At 46.3% G+C, this 16,987-nt stretch overlaps 2 protein-coding genes across 2 annotated transcripts; both read left to right on the forward strand.

The window, feature by feature from the left end:
* Positions 1-6,376: 6,376 nt before the first annotated feature.
* On the forward strand, positions 6,377-7,457 carry LOC125517657. Its single transcript, XM_048682866.1, has 3 exons — positions 6,377-6,622; positions 6,704-6,802; positions 6,880-7,457. Exons 1-3 carry the CDS (start codon positions 6,524-6,526, stop codon positions 7,093-7,095), a joined length of 414 nt encoding a protein of 137 aa, XP_048538823.1. The 5' UTR covers positions 6,377-6,523; the 3' UTR covers positions 7,096-7,457.
* Positions 7,458-14,550: 7,093 nt separating this feature from the next.
* On the forward strand, positions 14,551-16,741 carry LOC125515920 (GDSL esterase/lipase At5g45910-like). Its single transcript, XM_048681405.1, has 5 exons — positions 14,551-15,016; positions 15,148-15,363; positions 15,462-15,604; positions 15,745-16,018; positions 16,087-16,741. The coding sequence occupies exons 1-5, from the start codon at positions 14,749-14,751 to the stop codon at positions 16,347-16,349; spliced, it is 1,164 nt and encodes a 387-aa protein (XP_048537362.1). The 5' UTR covers positions 14,551-14,748; the 3' UTR covers positions 16,350-16,741.
* Positions 16,742-16,987: the final 246 nt, after the last annotated feature.

A 16,987-nucleotide genomic window follows, 5' to 3' on the forward strand; every position in this document is an offset into this window, starting at 1 on the left:
TCTGCTGCTCGCATATGCAAAAAACTCAAAATGCTGAGATATGATCTCAAAAGATGGAGCCGGGGCATCTCAAAGCTGAAAATAATGATCCAGAACAGCAATGAGTCTCTAGTTATGCTGGATAATCTTGAAGACAAGAGATCTCTCTTTATCCAGGAGTCAAATTTCAGGCGAATTTTAAAACATCACCTGAATACGCTGCTCAAGTACCAGAATGAATACTGGAGGAAAAGATGTACGATCAGGTATTTCAGATTTGCTGATGAAAACACCAAACTCTTCCAATCTCTAACGACTGAGAGATATAGGCACAACTCTATTGCCACACTACGTGATGATGAAGTGGAAATCAATGACCATGTTGGCAAGGAGGGGGTGTTGTATAAAACCTATAAGGAGCGCTTGGGTTCTTCCAAACCCACTAGTGTGCGTTTTGATCTCTCTAGAATTATCCGTCGAATTGATGGCCTGGATCAATTATCGGCCCCCTTCTCTACTGAGGAGATTGATGCTGTAATTAGGAAATGCCCAGTGACAGGGCTCCTGGCCCTGATGGTTTTAATGGCTGCTTTCTTAAGAGTTGTAGGCAGATTATCAAAGAGGACTTCTACAGGATGTGCAATGACTTTCATGATGGGAAGCTCGATATCACCAGCATTAGTGAGGGATACATCACTTTGATTCCCAAGATTTCTTCTCCAGAAAATGCTAACGATTACAAACCAATGACTCTGCTAAACTGTTGTCTGAAAATTATCACAAAAATTCTGGCCAACCGTCTGCAGAAATTCATCCTCAAAATTGTTCATAAGAACCAGTACGGTTTCATTAAAGGGAGAACCATCCAAGATTGCCTGGTGTGGACCTTTGAATACATACATCAATGCCATACCTCGGCGCGGGAGATTATTCTTCTCAAGCTTGATTTTGCTAAAGCATTTGACACAATTGAGCATGCTCCCATGTTAGAGATCATGAAACACATGGGTTTTGATGACAGGTGGATGGGTTGGATGGAAACGATATTTGGCTCTGGTGTTTCTTCGGTTCTCCTTAATGGAGTTCCTGGCAGGAAATTTCAATGCAAGTGTGGGGTGCGACAAGGTGACCCCCTCTTGCCATTAATTTTGTCCTTGCTGCAGACCTCCTACAAGAAGCGATCAATGATGCTTTTGCTAGCGGCCTCGTTGACCTACCTTTTCCATGGAACAATGTTGGTGATTTTCCGGTAGTGTAGTACGCGGATGACACTATTTTGGTAATGCAAGCATGCCTCGAACAAGCTGCCTGTATGAAAACTATCCTTGAAGACTACGCTGCCTCGGTAGGTTTAAAAATCAATTTTTACAAATCCACTCTCATTCCCATTAATACTGATCATCAACGTGCTGCTGAGTTGGCAGGAGTGTTTGGTTGCTCTGTTGGTTCCCTACCGTTCACTTACCTCGGCCTCCCCATGGGAATGACAAGGCCAAGTTTGCTTGAACTCATGCGGCTGGTGCATGGAGTGGAAAGGAAGATGTCCACAGCATTGTCTCTAATGTCTGGAGCTAAGCTGACTTTGGTCAATTCTGTTGTGACGTCGATGCTTATTTATGCAATGTGCACGACCAAATTGCACCCGAATGTGGTTGAGCATCTGGACAAATTGCGCAGGTACTGTCTTTGGGCAAAAAACTCTAATGATGGGGTCAAAAATAACTCTCTTGCGGCCTGGGAGCTAGTCTGTCGCCCAAAACGGAATGGTGGCCTTGGAGTCATCGATATCAAGACCCAGAATGTGGCCCTCCTCCTGAAGCATCTATTCAAATTCTACAACCGTGAAGATGTCCTTTGGGTGGATTTGATCTGGGAGGCATACTACAGGAACAAAATCCCGCATGTTGTCGACCCGGTGGGCTCTTTCTGGTGGAGGGATGTAATGCAACTCAACGATGTTTTTCGTGGGATTACCAAAGTCACCCCAGGAGATGGTTCTGCCTCTTTGTTTTGGAAAGATGCCTGGTTTGCCAGTGATCGAGATGCCCCCCTCATGGACATATACCCGAGGGCTTTCTCTTTCTGCCTGAATGAGGATGATTCGATTGCAAAGGTTCTTGCTGCTACGGACCCAACCATGATTTTTCATCTACCTCTTTCAGCCCAGGCTAGAGAAGAGATCAGGGAGATCCAGCAAGGTTCGATGCACGTGCGGTTGGTCGACGACTGCTATGACATTTGGGAGTGCACGCTTTGGTTCTTTTCATCTAAGAAGTTTTATAACCACTGCTTTAAAGAGATTGTGGCTGATGATGCTTTCAGATGGCTTTGGAAGGCCAAAAGCCCGATCAAGTTTAAAATGTTTGGATGGTTGCTGCTTGTGGATCGCTTGAACACCAGAAACATGCTCAAGCCCAGGCACTTCGCCATCACGGGGAACAACTATGGCTGCATGTTCTGCCAAAACCCCCCTGAGGAAAATGTTGTGCACTTGTTCTTTATATGCCCTTTTAGCCAACAATGCTGGAGCAAGGTTGCCATGGTTTGGCCGATGTTGGACAATAGGATCGCTTTGCTTCATGGCGGCAAAGGAAATTGGCGGCAACCTCTCTTCATGGACATTTTCCTGTTAGCCGCCTGGAGTTTATGCATGGAGAGAAACAATGAACACTTCAGAGGGATCCCACATTCTTTCGGTTCATGGTTGACTAGGTTCAAAAATCTTTTGGAACTCCTAGTCCACAATTGCAGAGAGGAGCTTCATCCTTTCCTGTCTAGCTACATTGTAGGCTTGGGACTTTAGTGCTGTAATTTTTCGCCTACATGGCCGGGGGGGCACTAAAAACCCATTGTAACACTTATGTAACTGTTCCTTTGTGATTAATACAAAAGTCAGTGGGAGCCTCTCCCACTGTCGTTCACACTCAAAAAAAAATATTTCTTAACTTTTAGCGCTATGTCTCGGTCCACTTTTTCCTCCCTATAAGATTCATACAATGTGATAATGGTCGTGAATTTGACAACTTTAAAAATCGAAATTTCTTTCTACAATATGGAATTCTTTTGTGTTTCTCCTGTCCTTATACCTGCCCTCAAAACGGCAAAGCCGAGCATTCTCTTCGTACTCTTAATGACATCATTCGCACTCTGCTTGTTCAATCGTCTCTGCCTCCGAAGTTCTGGGCTGAGGCCCTCCACATGGCCACATATCTACTCAATATTCGTCCATCCAAAGTTAACCCACAAACTACTCATTACTTATCTTTATTTCCCTCTCATCCAAATTACTCCGATATTCACGTCTTCGGTTGTGTTTGTTTCCGAAACTCCTACTCTACTTCTCCTAAACAACATTCCCGCGCTCTAGCCCGTGTGTCCATCTAGGTTTTTCTGACGAGCACAAGGGTTATCGTTGTCTAGATCTTGTTAGTGGTCGTGTTCATGTGTCTCGTCATGTAACATTCGCTGAAAACATTTTTTCCTTTTTCGAGCGTCGACAATTAGATCCCAACTCACCCTCGTCGTCCACTAGTCCCTCTCGTCACAATCATCTTCACTTATTTCACCCGCCGACCTATCCAGCGAAACCAGCCGAATCCTTTGCCGTGGTAGTGGATCCTTCCGCGACCACTTCTGTCATCACCTCTGTTCTGGTAGAGGAAAACACATTACACTCTGTCGCGGCAGACCTCCTGCCGCCACAGTCTTCACCGCCATCTCACGCGTCCGCTTCCTTCACTGCGCCGGACGCGTCCACCACATCTTCCCCCACCCCTCCTGCTCATGCTATTCCCGTTCCATCTCCTACTAACGATCATACCATGCGCACACGTGCCAAGTCCAGGTTTCATTTACCTGCAAAAGATCGTCTCAATCTTCATGCATCTCTATCTCCTTCCTCTCTACCCCAAATCTTACAAATCAGCTCTCCTGGATCCTAATTGGGCCGCAGCTATGAAAGATGAATATGATGCCCTTCTGCAGAACAACACATGGCAGTTAGTTCCTCGTCCTTCCAATACAAATATCATTTCGGGCAAATGGGTTTTCCGCCATAAATTTAATTCTGATGGGAGTCTTGCACGTTATAAGGCTCGATGTGTATGTCGTGGTTACTTTCAGCAACACAGCATCGATTATGATGAGACTTTCTCTCCAGTTGTCAAGCCCAGCACTATTCACACTGTCCTTAGCATCACCGTCTCTTCTTCCTGGCTCTCTTCAAGAAACAGTCTATTATCAACAACCTCTTTGCTTCGAACATTCCTCCTATCCTAATCATATTTGTCTTCTTCAAAAATCTCTTTATGGTCTTAAACAAGCACCACGTGCCTGGTTCCTACCCCTTCCCGTTCTGACACTTCACTCTTCACCTTTCATCACAACACCAACACTGCTTACCTTCTTTTATATGTTGATGATATTATCCTCACAGCTTCCTCACAATAATTTTTAGATCATATTATCTCTCTTCTTCGTCATGAATTCTCTATGACAGATTTAGGTCTTCTTCATCACTTCTTAGGTATTGCTGTTACCTGTGACTCCTCTGGTCTTTTCTTGTCTCAACGTCAGAACACTCTGGATCTTCTTTCTCGTGCTGGTATGCTTGATTGTCAAACTTCCCATACCCCTGTTGATACAGGTTCCAAACTCTCTGCCGACGGTGATCCTTTCTCTGATCCTTCTCTTTATCGTAGTCTTATCAGTGCACTTCAGTATCTCACTCTCACTCGTCCTGAAATTTCTTTTGTTGTCCACACTACAATCATGTCAAACGTATTCTTCGGTAGCTCAAAGGCACACTAGACTTAGGTCTTCATATCAACCAATCCTCTCCCACCTCCTTGACAGCTTACTCTGATGTAGACTGGGTTGGTTGTCCAGATACTCGTAGGTCCACATCCGGATTTTGTGTTTTTCTTGGTAACAAATTGGTTTTTTAGTCTTCAAAAAGGCAGGTTACGGTGTCCTGCTCGTCTGCTGAAGCTGATTACCGCGTTGTGGATCATGCGGTTGCTGATACGGTTTGGTTGCGCCAGTTGATGTTGGAGCTGCACCGTCCTATTGAGCAAGCTAGCATTGTTTACTGTGATAATATTTCAGCTGTCTACATGTCAGGGAATCTGGTTCAACACCGTCGCACTAAGCATATTGGGATCGGCATTCATTTTGTTCGAGAGAAGGTGGCTCTCGGTCAAGTTCGCGTTCTCCACGTGCCTACTTCTGCTCAGTTCGCTGATATCTTTACTAAAGGCCTGGCTACTACTCCGTTTCAAGACAGTCGTTTCAGTCTCAACGACGTCGAGCCTACCGTTGACACTGCGGGGGTTGTTAGAATACAACTTGTATTAGGATTAAGACTCCTACTCGGTTTGTAATAAGGCTAGTTCAGGTGCGGCTTGGCTCTTATATATGCTTCTTGTACCGGCACAATATTGCATCAACAATTATTCAATACAATTCTACAGTGAAGATGAAGATGAGCTTCATCATTTTGTTTGGGGAGGCGTTCTTCAGCATAGAAAACAGCAGGCCGGACTATTCCTTCCACCTCAGGAATTTGTGCTTTCGCTTCCGTGTAATATTAGTGTAAGGATCTTCTATAATCTATGATAGACACCCTGAACCTATGTAGGGTTGAGCGCAGTTAATACCCGAATGCACACCTGTTTAAAGACCTGGTCGTTTGTATGCAAAACCATTATGTAACTTTTAGCTATTATAAATCGAGTGTGTGCTGAGAAAACAATCTGATTATGACTCCACCAGGTCTTGGCTGGATGAACTAGGCCAAATTGTGGGCATAATTCTAATTTATTGTCTCTTGGCAGTGTGGTTTGGTAACGTGCAGTACAATTGAGGAATACCCAAGCCTCTATATTCAGGGATGTTTTTGCGCTCACGTTTACCCACTTGGGTGAAAGCAACTTCTCAGCGTGTTGATTGGTGACGCGTGTATTAATTTGGGATACTGGCGTGTAAATTTACCTAGTGGCCCTACGTTGTGGATGAAAATTTTCTCAACGTACGTATCTACTCTGTTGGTGCAGCCAGCGATAATATTGAGCGCGCGTGGGCCAGCCTGGCCCATTGACTTGCTCTTCTAGGCGTTTATACTGTGGTTGTCCACGTGTTCGGGCCTCTTTTCTTTTTTGGGCTGCCCGTCCTCCTTCGTTGACATGTGGTGGCTTCCGTTAGCGTACACGGTGTCGCTGTGCCCTGGGAGAGCGGTGCCGCTTCCATTGTTCGATGTAGAGCCTTCGAGTGCTTTTTGATCGGTGCCGCTTAAGGCGTTTGCCGCTTTCGTGGTGCAATCTAGATATTCGCACGCACGTTGCGGGGCTATAAATAAGCCGTTCTTCCTGCCATGTTATCCAAGTAGGTCTTCGTTGCTCCCGCGTATTTTAACTCCGTGGTGGGCTCTTCTTTCGATCGTAATGGTCCGCGCCGTCAGGTTCCGGAGGGCCGTTGTTCGACGGCGTCGTGGTTTCGTCCCGCTGTTTTGCCTGGTGTGTCGGGTCGGCCAGCACGTACGGATCGGATGACACTTTGGCTTCTGATGATTGGTCGTCCCGTCGGGGTGGTCGCTGTGTGCGGTCTTCGAGCTCTGGATGCATGCCGGATCTTGTGCCACGATCTGGTTTGTTTAGTTTTTGATTTCCCGTTTGTTTGTTGTGGAGTTTTTCTGTGTGTTGACTGCTTTGTTCCTTTGATTTTTCAGCGTCTCCTTCTTTGTCGTTGGGCTCTGCTCTTGGTGGGTCTTGTAGGCGGCGGAGGGAAGAGATTCAGTTGGGCAAGCGACCTGTTGATTCCACTATTGGTTTGTGGCTCTTTTTTTATTTTTTGTTGATTGTTGTTGGATATTACTCATATCCCTACTGTGTTCTGTTTCTGCAGGCGTCCCTTTCTGCGAGACGGGTCGGTCTGCGCAGCGTTCTACTTTTTCTACCGGTTAATTGTTCGTCCGTTTCTGGTTCTGGTATTTATACTTGCTTCTCGCCCGTTCTTTTCTTCCGTGTATGCACGCTGTGCACGTGGGGCCGAGCAGCTCTACATAAATTAAATTACGTTGGTGTGCCCCATGGTTTAGCGGGAGAGGCGCTGTGTTTTTGATTGGCCAAGGGCGTTACGGCATCTCCAGCCGTTGGCCTCTCAGGAGGGGCAAAAAATCATCCCCTAGGACGCATCGGCGCTAAACCACGCACTGGGGGCGTGATGCCTCAGTCGCGGCGCCCATGGTTAGTCAAAAAAATCAAAAACAGCGCAAACATGATTTAAATTTAACGCAAACATCGGTGAGGTCGTTCAAACTTAAACATATTTTTTTAAAAAAGAAAAAAAAACTACCGCGGGCTACCCCCTCCGTCTCCCTTGCCGCCCGCCCACGCGGTCCTACATGCCGAGGAGGCTGTAGAACCGCGTGTAGTCACCGCCGCCGCCGTCGTCGTCATCGTGGTCGCCGTCGCCGCCCCCGCCTACGCCTCCGTCGTCCCTACTGCATCCCTCCCCCGGTTGGCGCGGCGGGTTGGACGGTCCGGAAGCGGCGGCGTCGTCGCTGTCGAGGACCACGACGCCGTGCTCGTCCTCGCATCCACGCTTGCGGGCGGCGATCTCCTCCAGGACCCGACGCTGCCGGACCATCTCGTCGCGGAGGTAGTCGTCCCGCGCCCACCGCAGGGCGTCCTCGTCGAAGAAGCCGCGCCGGGCTATCTCCTCGTACTCCGCGGGGAGGCCGGGCTCCGGCTTGGGCTCGACGAGGACGAAGCGGCCGGTGGGTGGGGAGGTGTTGGCGCCGATGCGGACGACGGAGCTGCGGGTGCGCGCGCTGACCGGCGTGCCCTGGGGCTCCGGCTTGACGGGGCGGAGGCAGGGCGAGCCGCCGGACGAGGAGGAGGACCCCCGGTCTCCATGCGCCTCGGGGTCCAGGAGCTTCCCCGGCGGCGTGAGAAAGACGGGGGAGCGGGGTACTCGAGGCGTGGCGTGTTGCCGTCCTCGATGTACTCGAGGACGGCCTCCAACGTGCGCCCGGACACGCCCCACCACCGACGCCGGCAGGCGGCGTTGAGCCTGTCGGAGGGCCCGGGTACTCGGCCTTGTAAAGGAGGCGAGTCTCGTCCTCGTGAAGATGGCGGCGGCCGAAGCCGTTCGCCGCCGTGCCGTCGCCTGGGAAGCGCTCGGCCATGGGTGATGAACTGGAGACGGCGAGAGAGAGGAGAGGGGGAACGACGGCGTCGAGAGAGTGTGAGATCACCGACCTCACTGGGGCACGTCTTATATAGGCCGAGGCGCCGCCCGTACGCGTGCCCGCCGTGTGTACGCGTGGCGGGCGAGGGAGAGCGAGGGACGCGCGTCATCCGGCCTTCATTGCGCCGCCGTGAGGCATTAATGGCGCAGGCTGACCGGCGCGGCAGCGCGGCAGCTTTGGCATTGATTCGCCACGGGAAACGAGGCGATGAGGACGACGAAGGGCCGAGAAGAGAGCCGTGTTGCTGACGTGGCGGGCCCGCGGCTTTTTTGCGTCAAAAAAGTTCGCTCGACGCCCCCGGGCGTCCCAACGCGCCGGGTTCGGCTTGGGTCCGCGGGCGCTGTTTTCGGCTCAGGCCGGTAAAAATCGGGTTCCTGGGGCGCGACTGGGCCGATTTTTCGGCGCCGGCGCAAAAAAAACGTCTGGGGAGGACGTCTTGGGGGCGCGGCTGGAGATGCCTTTAGGACTTAGAGCTTAGCTTGTGTGGTTGGTTGCATGGGTTCTGCATGCGGGTGCGTAATTGCTAGGGCTACTCCAGGTTGTACGTGAGTGCTCGCTTGCATGGACCTGCCTAATTGCTAGGTCTACTCCTGATTGTGCGCACACGCACGGCTCTGCATAATTGCTAGGTCTACCCCAGATTGTACGCGCGGGCTCGCCTGCAGGTTGTACGTGCATGCTCGCTTGGATGGCCAAGAAAGAGAGACAGAGATAGAGATACAAATCGCTAGGTGCATGTAACAACCATGCCACACAGCGTCTCTAAGATTACAAATGATGGCTCTGCAATTTTCTCAAAAAAAAATTATAGACCACACAAGACAAAAGAAAACATAAGAACAGTAGTACTAGCACGAATCATCTTTTTTAATGCTAGCTGTTTACACTTTCAGCAAGACAAATTTAATCCCTTAAAAAAGCAAGTTAATTTTAATTGAGGCTCTTTGTAGTTACATTATTTAATGTGTGTTGTACTTGGTCTGTTTAAAAGTATTTTGTAGACCCATCGTACTGTTCGAGCCTGGTTGGAGGAAGATATGGACCGGAAGATATTTCTATATATGGAAAATATATTCAGAGTGAGAGGTTCTAGACCCATCGTACTGTTCGAGCCTGGTTGGAGGACGATATGGACCGGAAGATATTTCTATATATGCAAAATATATTAAGAGTGAGAGGCTTTTGAATCTTTATCTGAGTAGCTCATGTATTTTCGTGACTAGAAAAATATGCCTGCATTAGTATTTTAATGGCTAAAACGGTATGAGAAATTTATAACTCTGTTTTTTGTCTTGGGTGATCGAACGACAAGCTACATCGCATATCTTCAATTGATGGCAATTGCGCGAGTGCTTCAGTAAATATAGTCATGATCATGTTCCTAGCAGCAAAGAGAGCTGCTATATTTGATCCTGAAAAAAGGAAAGGACAGGACAGGCTGAGATGGCAGTGAGACAAGTTCGTGAACGTATAGTCTCATGCGAGCTTGCAAGGTACACAGACCTAATAATAAGCAAGCAAATGCAAAATCAAAAATCATAGGGACGCAATCACGCAAACACACCTAAATTTTGTTTGAATAATTCACTTAGAGGCTATGCAGTAGGACTACAGCCATAATAAGAAACCCTGATAAACTAAATCTATTTCTACAAAGATTTACATCACCAAGAACCCAATAAAAGCAGCAAAGGGAAATGCATGCCTGAATAAATACTGGACTAACAGATGTAGCTCATGTTGCAAAAAGCCTCTTCATTACAATTTGGATTTGAGAGCAGTGTACGCATTCATCTCTAGGCAAGAAGTTAATTTCTTTCAACTTAAAACTGTTTATAAATTATAAGTTTATAATTACATTAACCAATTGGAGAAGGCAGAACTGCAAGTTGTTTTGATTGAAATAATAAATTTCGGAGGAAAACCTGTTTCATAAATCATTGATAATATTTATGCTTTATATTTGGGGGATTCAATGTGTGAACTAAAAAACTAGATCAAAAGGATGCGAACAATAGAAGTTGTCTATCAAATATTGGAAAAAGAGAGTAAAATTTGATATATTCATTTTAGGCACTTTTAGTAAGTAGCATAAATATGGTCATGGCATTATCTGGTGAATACCTTTGGTTGGTATTCTTTGAGTATTTGGATTGGTCGGTATGTAGTACTACTGTCATGTGCGTGCTCACGTCACAATTATAGCGAGGGAAATAGGTAGTGTTCGCCAATTATTTTGCTTTGATATAGGTTTCAACAATTTTCAAGGAAATCTGACCATTTTGCTATGTAATAATAACCACTTTGTTGCATCTACGAAAATGCCACAAGCACATAGCCACATACTGCAGCATAGTTGTAGCTTTAGCACGACTAAAGTACTTCCGTTCAGTTAAGATCCTTGAATATATCCGATCTTTTGTGTCTATTACCACAACCGCAGTTACAAATTGCATGGGCAATCCAAAACGAGAATGTCTTTTAAATTTCACATTCATGTAAATTTTCGACGATTTAAAGATGATAGATGAGGTTCTTATATTACATCTTCTGTTTTTTTGGAGATACAAAGTGCTAATAACAAAGCGCTATATGACTCCCAACCAGGATTTTTGTTCCTTCTGTAAATTTTCCCGAGCTAAGGCGTTTTGGGTGAAGAAGGAAAACAAAATATAGAGGTCGCTGATTTGGGACTCCGTCTTGAGAAGCTCATGAGTTATTGTTTGCATGCTAGATGTAAGGAAGTATTAGGACTAAAGACGAGACAACCTTAGGAGGAGGCCAAACATGAGAGGTAGGTTGTTCGATCTGGGAACAAGTATGATGCATATGCTTGATGTCTACACAGTAGTGTATATCTTGGTTCATTTCATTATTGGTCCTAACCCCACGGGGGGTATACCATGATGATTTGATTTCAAGCTCCAATGCCATTTGTACTCACGTTTGAACTCTTCTGGTATTGTGTGTCTTCCCAATGTGCAAGTTCCTGCCGTGTTAGTTTCCTTTCTCTTCTTTCCATCTAAGCTGTATGCCATCTGTAAGATAGTTATGAATGCAAAACTTTTCTCTTTAATTGCCTTGTGGGATGGTTACAATGCAGGTTTTTTTCCTTTAATTGTCATGTGATGAAAAGAGTGTACATACAAGATATTCCAATACATACAATACCACCTATTGACAGGCGCGGCGTGCCGCCGCCCGGGGTTCGCTAGTTATTGTTAGATGCCAAGTGTCCTAATTCATTTGACGAGTGAGTTAAGTTCACGGAGAAGGTCTATGGGCGAACCATCACAACCCCCCAAGCGCCCCCGGTAGATGGGGACGCATTCAATTGCATGCCCTGACTTGTAGGTCCATATGACCAACTGTACAAAACAGACAAACATTGTGCATCTCGTACAAAATGCCTATCCGCAAACAGACATCAACGCACACCCGCCCGCCCCCCCCGCCCCCCCCAAAAAAAACGATCCTGCCCGTTTCTGTCCCATATAGCAAATCGATAATGCATAGCACAAATCCCAAAGCTCATCTAAACAACACAGATATCAGGATCAACTGGACCCGGTAGCCAAAACGCCCCTCCCATTTCATGTGCACTACATTCCTTTTCTTTATTGTTCAAAAAAACTTTTCTTTTTCTTTAAATCTAACCTTTCGGCCACCCTGAAATTCAGTTTAATTTTTAATTGGCCAACCCGACCACACACCTTAATTCTTCTTTCTGCCTTTCCTTCGTTTTTAGTTTTGCTGGCTTTGCCCACACACCTTAGGGCATGTACAATGGTTGATAAGATAGTCTTATCTTAAGTCTTACATGTAATTTAGAGATGACAAAAAAATGTCTACAATGGGTCATCTCTTAGCCTTATCTTCAGTAACAACTATAGGGCTGGCCCCATAGTTGTCCCAAACGTGCGGCCCGCACAGGGCCCATAATTTTGTATGTAGGCCTAGTATTTCTAAAAAAAACGTCCATAACTGCCGTCGCGTCGGTGTCGGGCCGTCGAAGACCGAGCGATCAGGCTACACCAAACCAAACCCTGCAGTCGCGTCAGGCCGTCGGGCGTCAGCGATCCGGGCGTCTGGGCGATCAGCCGATCACGCAACACCAAACCAAACCCTGCAGGAAACGGATGGCCTTCACCTCACCGATCGGATTCAGGCTGCTGCCATTATTGCCTTCTTGTTCGTTTCCTCTTCCAAATTTTAGACTCGTCGGATCGATTGGTGACCGACTCCAGCCTCCATGTGCTTTGCGAGTCCTACTTTTCGATTAATTTCGGTTCTTACTCCTAATTTCTACTTTCCCAATTAACTTTTGGTGCTTTGTGTCTTTGTTAGAGATCGGTTCTTACCTCCTCGGCCAAAGATCCACACTCACAGTGTAGCAGTTCAACTGGACAGGACCCGAAACTAGGTGAGTTAGATGGTTCGTCTAATTGCCAAACATTAACACATGCACTTATTGACAGACATGGCGTGGTTAGAAAAGAAGCACCGCCGGTGTCATTCGATAATTAGTCTGTTGATCCTTAGATTTTTTTTAATGAGATAGGGCCTCATCTTTTAGTTTCGCACAGGGCCCCGGATTTTGCCCACCGGCCCTGAATAACTATTCCTAAAAACATGGTGAGACATATTGTGCTAATAGATCATCTATTTTCTTCTCTTAAATAAGAGAAGACAAGCCTTTTCTTATGAGTTATCTCTCCTCCATCTCATCGTTTATCTTATATGGCACTCCTAAGATAGCATCATTGTACATGCCCTTAATTCTTCATTCCGCCCTCTCCTTCGTTTTCTTATAGTATAATTCCACTTTAGGCATCAAGCCTCACCATCTCGTTATTGCTTTCCATGGCAGCTTGTTGATTAGATAGAAACTCACATACGCATGTAAACTGATGAAATTCAATCTAAGGAGCAAGGTGGGATTATTTAAGGAACTTTATAAGCAATGGATTGCTGCTATGCTGCCTGGCCTGGACCTTGGGCCCGGGAAGTAGCTAAAACTAATTATAATATACTTCTTCCATCCCAAAATAATTGTCTTTATCTTAGTACAACCTTGCACTGACTTTAGTATAAACTTGAGACACTTATTTTGGGACAGAGGAAATATATGATTACTGCTCCGGGGTCTTGGGCCGAGGAAATAACTATTTTTTTCTTAACACACCTGAGCATGCTGTCGGAGTTCTTGCCTCGAGCTGCGGGCGGTAGCGTGCCACTAGTAGCAGCCACGTTGCCTGCACGCACCTCCGTCTTTTTAATTAACCTATCCTGATTTTTTTTCGGCCAAGCTTGTGAGCATCACAGTCAAGCTCGTGAGAATCAGCTTTAGTGAGTTATATGAAAATTTTCATTATGGACTAAACTAAAAATATCATCTCACTTTATTGTTAGGTATAGCTATGTACATACCCCAGACACTATAAGCAACAAATGTCTAGCCTAGAGCCACAACTAATAGTTACGCACTGGTCGGCATGCCATGGTGGATATGGAGAGCCACAACCGGAGGAGACGGCGGCGAAGATGGGCAGGGCCGCAGACAGGATGCCTATCTACTCAGTAGTATAGTTTCCTTCCCGATTAGTTTTAGGGGCCGGTACATTTCTCTGAACATTGGATTGTGTGTAAGCTCACACACATAAATAGTATCACAGGTGCCACATGGCATATATGTTAAGCTATCAAAAAAATATAATAAAGTATCACACGTGACATAAGAACGTAAGCCGCCTGACATAAGACGCGTGACAGCTGTATGGAATGACCGATTGTGTAGACCATATTTTGGTGACGTTCTCATAAAAATAATATAATAAAGTATCACACGTGTCGTAAGGCACGTGACGTAAGCCGTGTGACGTAAGACGCATGATGGCTGTATGGAACAAGAATGTGATGGATGTACGAAACGAGCCGTTATTGGCTATATTATGATCGCAGAATATTTTCTTGTCTGTTATAATCAATGCAAAGAATTGTGAGCTACGCATGAATGAGGGCATGTTACACGTGAATGTGATGTTGCTATCAAAGTATGCAGTTTGAAAATGTAAATAAACAGAATAGCTAAGCTAGCACTATTGTGTGGACTGAGTCTTCAGCTGACGCATGTAAGACTCAACACTGCCATTCCAATTATATCAGCTCAGTGCTTTCAGCTTTTAGAAACCAGTGCCCACAGTACATTTCTATAAGTAACACTCTGTACTATATATAGACAATCAGGATATATATAGGAATCCACTGTTGATCTTAAAGTACGTTGATTGAGTCGTGCGTTTTGTCTTATATGTCTCTTCCAGAATCCTAATGAGCTACGACTACCATTGATCCCCACCATTTCTCGATCTCACTGATGTCACACTGATCCCCTACCATTGAAGTTATCTGAGGACTGGGCCCGAGTGCACACAGGTATTTCTCGTATATATATACCTCAGCATATCCGCCACATAGAAGAAGCACAGCTTGCCCACCAATTCAAACAGTGCACCACAACTATGGGGCATCACTCAGCCCTAAGGCATATAGTCTTCCTCCTCCTCCCTCTCCTGGCCAGCATGCATTGCGGTCAGGCCAACCCTGGTCCTCGCTTGATCCATTCCATCTTCAGCTTCGGCGACTCGTATGCCGACACCGGCAACTTTGTCAAGCTTGCTGCGCCTGTGTTTCCGGTCATCCCGTTCAGCAACCTCCCCTACGGGGAGACCTTCTTCGGTCACCCCACCGGCCGAGCCTCCAATGGCCGCATCATCATGGACTTTATTGGTATTTATACTTATGCTTTTCTGTCCTTTGTCTGGACTTAGCTAGCTTTCAGTTTTTGTTCGAGAGTATGCTATAGATAGAAGGCAGTATCTACTATGTCTGGACTTATGATTAAACAATCAACTTGGCAGCCGACGAGTTCGGGCTCCCTTTCGTCCCCCCGATTCTCGGTGAAGAAAATAATTTCACCCATGGAGCAAATTTCGCTATCGTCGGCGCTACGGCACTCGACCTAGCCTACTTCCACGAGAAGAACATCACGAGTGTGCCCCCTTTCAACAGCTCCTTGAGCGTGCAGCTCGACTGGTTCCAGAGCCTCAAGCCCACCTTGTGCTCAACACCACAAGGTAACAACTCCACTCAGTTATATGTTTATATTTCATGCATGATGTAGTCTGGATTGAATGAAAAATTGGCAATTAAATTATGTTTTATCGATCTTCAGGTTGCAGAGACTATTTCAGGGGATCCCTCTTCTTTATGGGAGAGTTCGGAGGGAACGACTACACCTTCATCATGGCCTCCGGCAAAACCTTTGGCTTGGTATACGTGCGAGACGTCGTACAAGCCATCTCAGAAGGCGTTGAGGTATGACCAATTGTTTTGTCCCGAGCCTGGAAGACCTTACAAAATTAATTAACTTGCTGCTTGGTTTAATTTTCTCACACCAAGCTCGCTAATTAAGCCTAAGCGAAATGCTTGCCTTTGTTGTTTTGTTTTGCATGCAGCAACTAGTTAAGGAGGGAGGCAGGTACGTGGTGGTGCCTGGGCAACCGCCAATGGGGTGCATTCCCATCGTCCTGACCTTGTACGCCAGCCCAAACAAGACGCACTACGACCGCCGGGGGTGCCTGATAAAATACAATGCTCTAGCACGGTACCACAACAGACTGCTGGTGGCGGCCGTGTATCGGCTCCGGATCAAGTACCCCACGGCCAAGATCGTGTATGGTGACTACTACACGCCAGTGATAGAGTTTCTCAAGGAACCAACAAGATACGGTAAGCTACAAAAGATGATTGAATGACAAACACAATTTTTTGTAGTTGCTGATTCAGGGACGTCGCAGGGTTTAGTGCTTCGTCGGGGCTCGACGTATGCTGTGGTGCAGGTGGGCCGTATAACTACAACATGACTGCGGCTTGCGGATTACCTGGCGTGAGCGCATGCACTAACCCTGCCACGCACATCAACTGGGACGGTATCCACCTCACGGAGTCTGCATATAGGCTCATCGCCACCGGTTGGCTCTTGGGGCCCTTACGCACATCTGCGCCTATTCTGGAGGCCATGTCAGGATCTCAGGATCTCAAGACATCTTCAATCTTATAAATCAACACCTTGAGTTACGCTAGCTAGCTCCTGAGTAGGAGTACTAGCTAGCTGCAACCGACGCTGGTCTCTTGAAGCTCTATCCCTACGGCTGCAACCTTTATTCTGCATGCATGCTACTCGTTCAATAAACAAGCTCCACACTTCCTAGCTAAAGTGTGTGTGTGTGTGTGTGTGTGTGTGTGTGTGTGTGTGTGTGTGTGTGTGTGTGTGTGCTTATGGTTATAATAGTGTGAGACAGACATAATCGCCGCTCAAGTATAAATTAAAGCAGTATGGTATATGTAAACCCTGAATTCATGTCTGCTATTTCCTTTCGATATGACAATCTGAAGGATATCCTTTTATGTATGCCTTCGATAGTACTAGTGGGGGTGATTTGTTCTTTGGGGGAGGGCAGGCCAACTGAGAAAGATGGATTTGTGGTGTTATATTTGTTGTCATATTTTCTTGCGTGCTTCTCCAAGAATGCATGTATGTAAACTGCTGGAAGCCTTTGAACAATTTGCTAAATTAATTAATTAACTAGCCGTCAACCCGTGCATTCGGACGGGCTAGTTGTGTACGCTGCTATTGCAAGTTGTCATATAGTATAAAATATGTAGCTATCTAAAATATGTGACACATTTTTCAGATGA

This window comes from Triticum urartu, chromosome 6, assembly GCF_003073215.2.
Source record: "Triticum urartu cultivar G1812 chromosome 6, Tu2.1, whole genome shotgun sequence".
Taxonomy (NCBI): Eukaryota; Viridiplantae; Streptophyta; class Magnoliopsida; order Poales; family Poaceae; genus Triticum; species Triticum urartu.

What these genes read in the sequence shown, in the direction of transcription:
- LOC125517657 (XM_048682866.1), top strand. Translation starts at nt 6,524, where the DNA reads ATGACACTTTGGCTTCTGATGATTGGTCGTCCCGTCGGGGTGGTCGCT. An exon ending in GGATCTTGTGCCACGATCTG is followed by an intron (nt 6,623 to 6,703) that starts GTTTGTTTAGTT and finishes TTGATTTTTCAG; the next exon opens with CGTCTCCTTCTTTGTCGTTG. An exon ending in ACCTGTTGATTCCACTATTG is followed by an intron (nt 6,803 to 6,879) that starts GTTTGTGGCTCT and finishes CTGTTTCTGCAG; the next exon opens with GCGTCCCTTTCTGCGAGACG.
- LOC125515920 (XM_048681405.1), top strand. Translation starts at nt 14,749, where the DNA reads ATGGGGCATCACTCAGCCCTAAGGCATATAGTCTTCCTCCTCCTCCCT. An exon ending in CTTGTGCTCAACACCACAAG is followed by an intron (nt 15,364 to 15,461) that starts GTAACAACTCCA and finishes ATCGATCTTCAG; the next exon opens with GTTGCAGAGACTATTTCAGG. An exon ending in CAAGGAACCAACAAGATACG is followed by an intron (nt 16,019 to 16,086) that starts GTAAGCTACAAA and finishes GGGACGTCGCAG; the next exon opens with GGTTTAGTGCTTCGTCGGGG.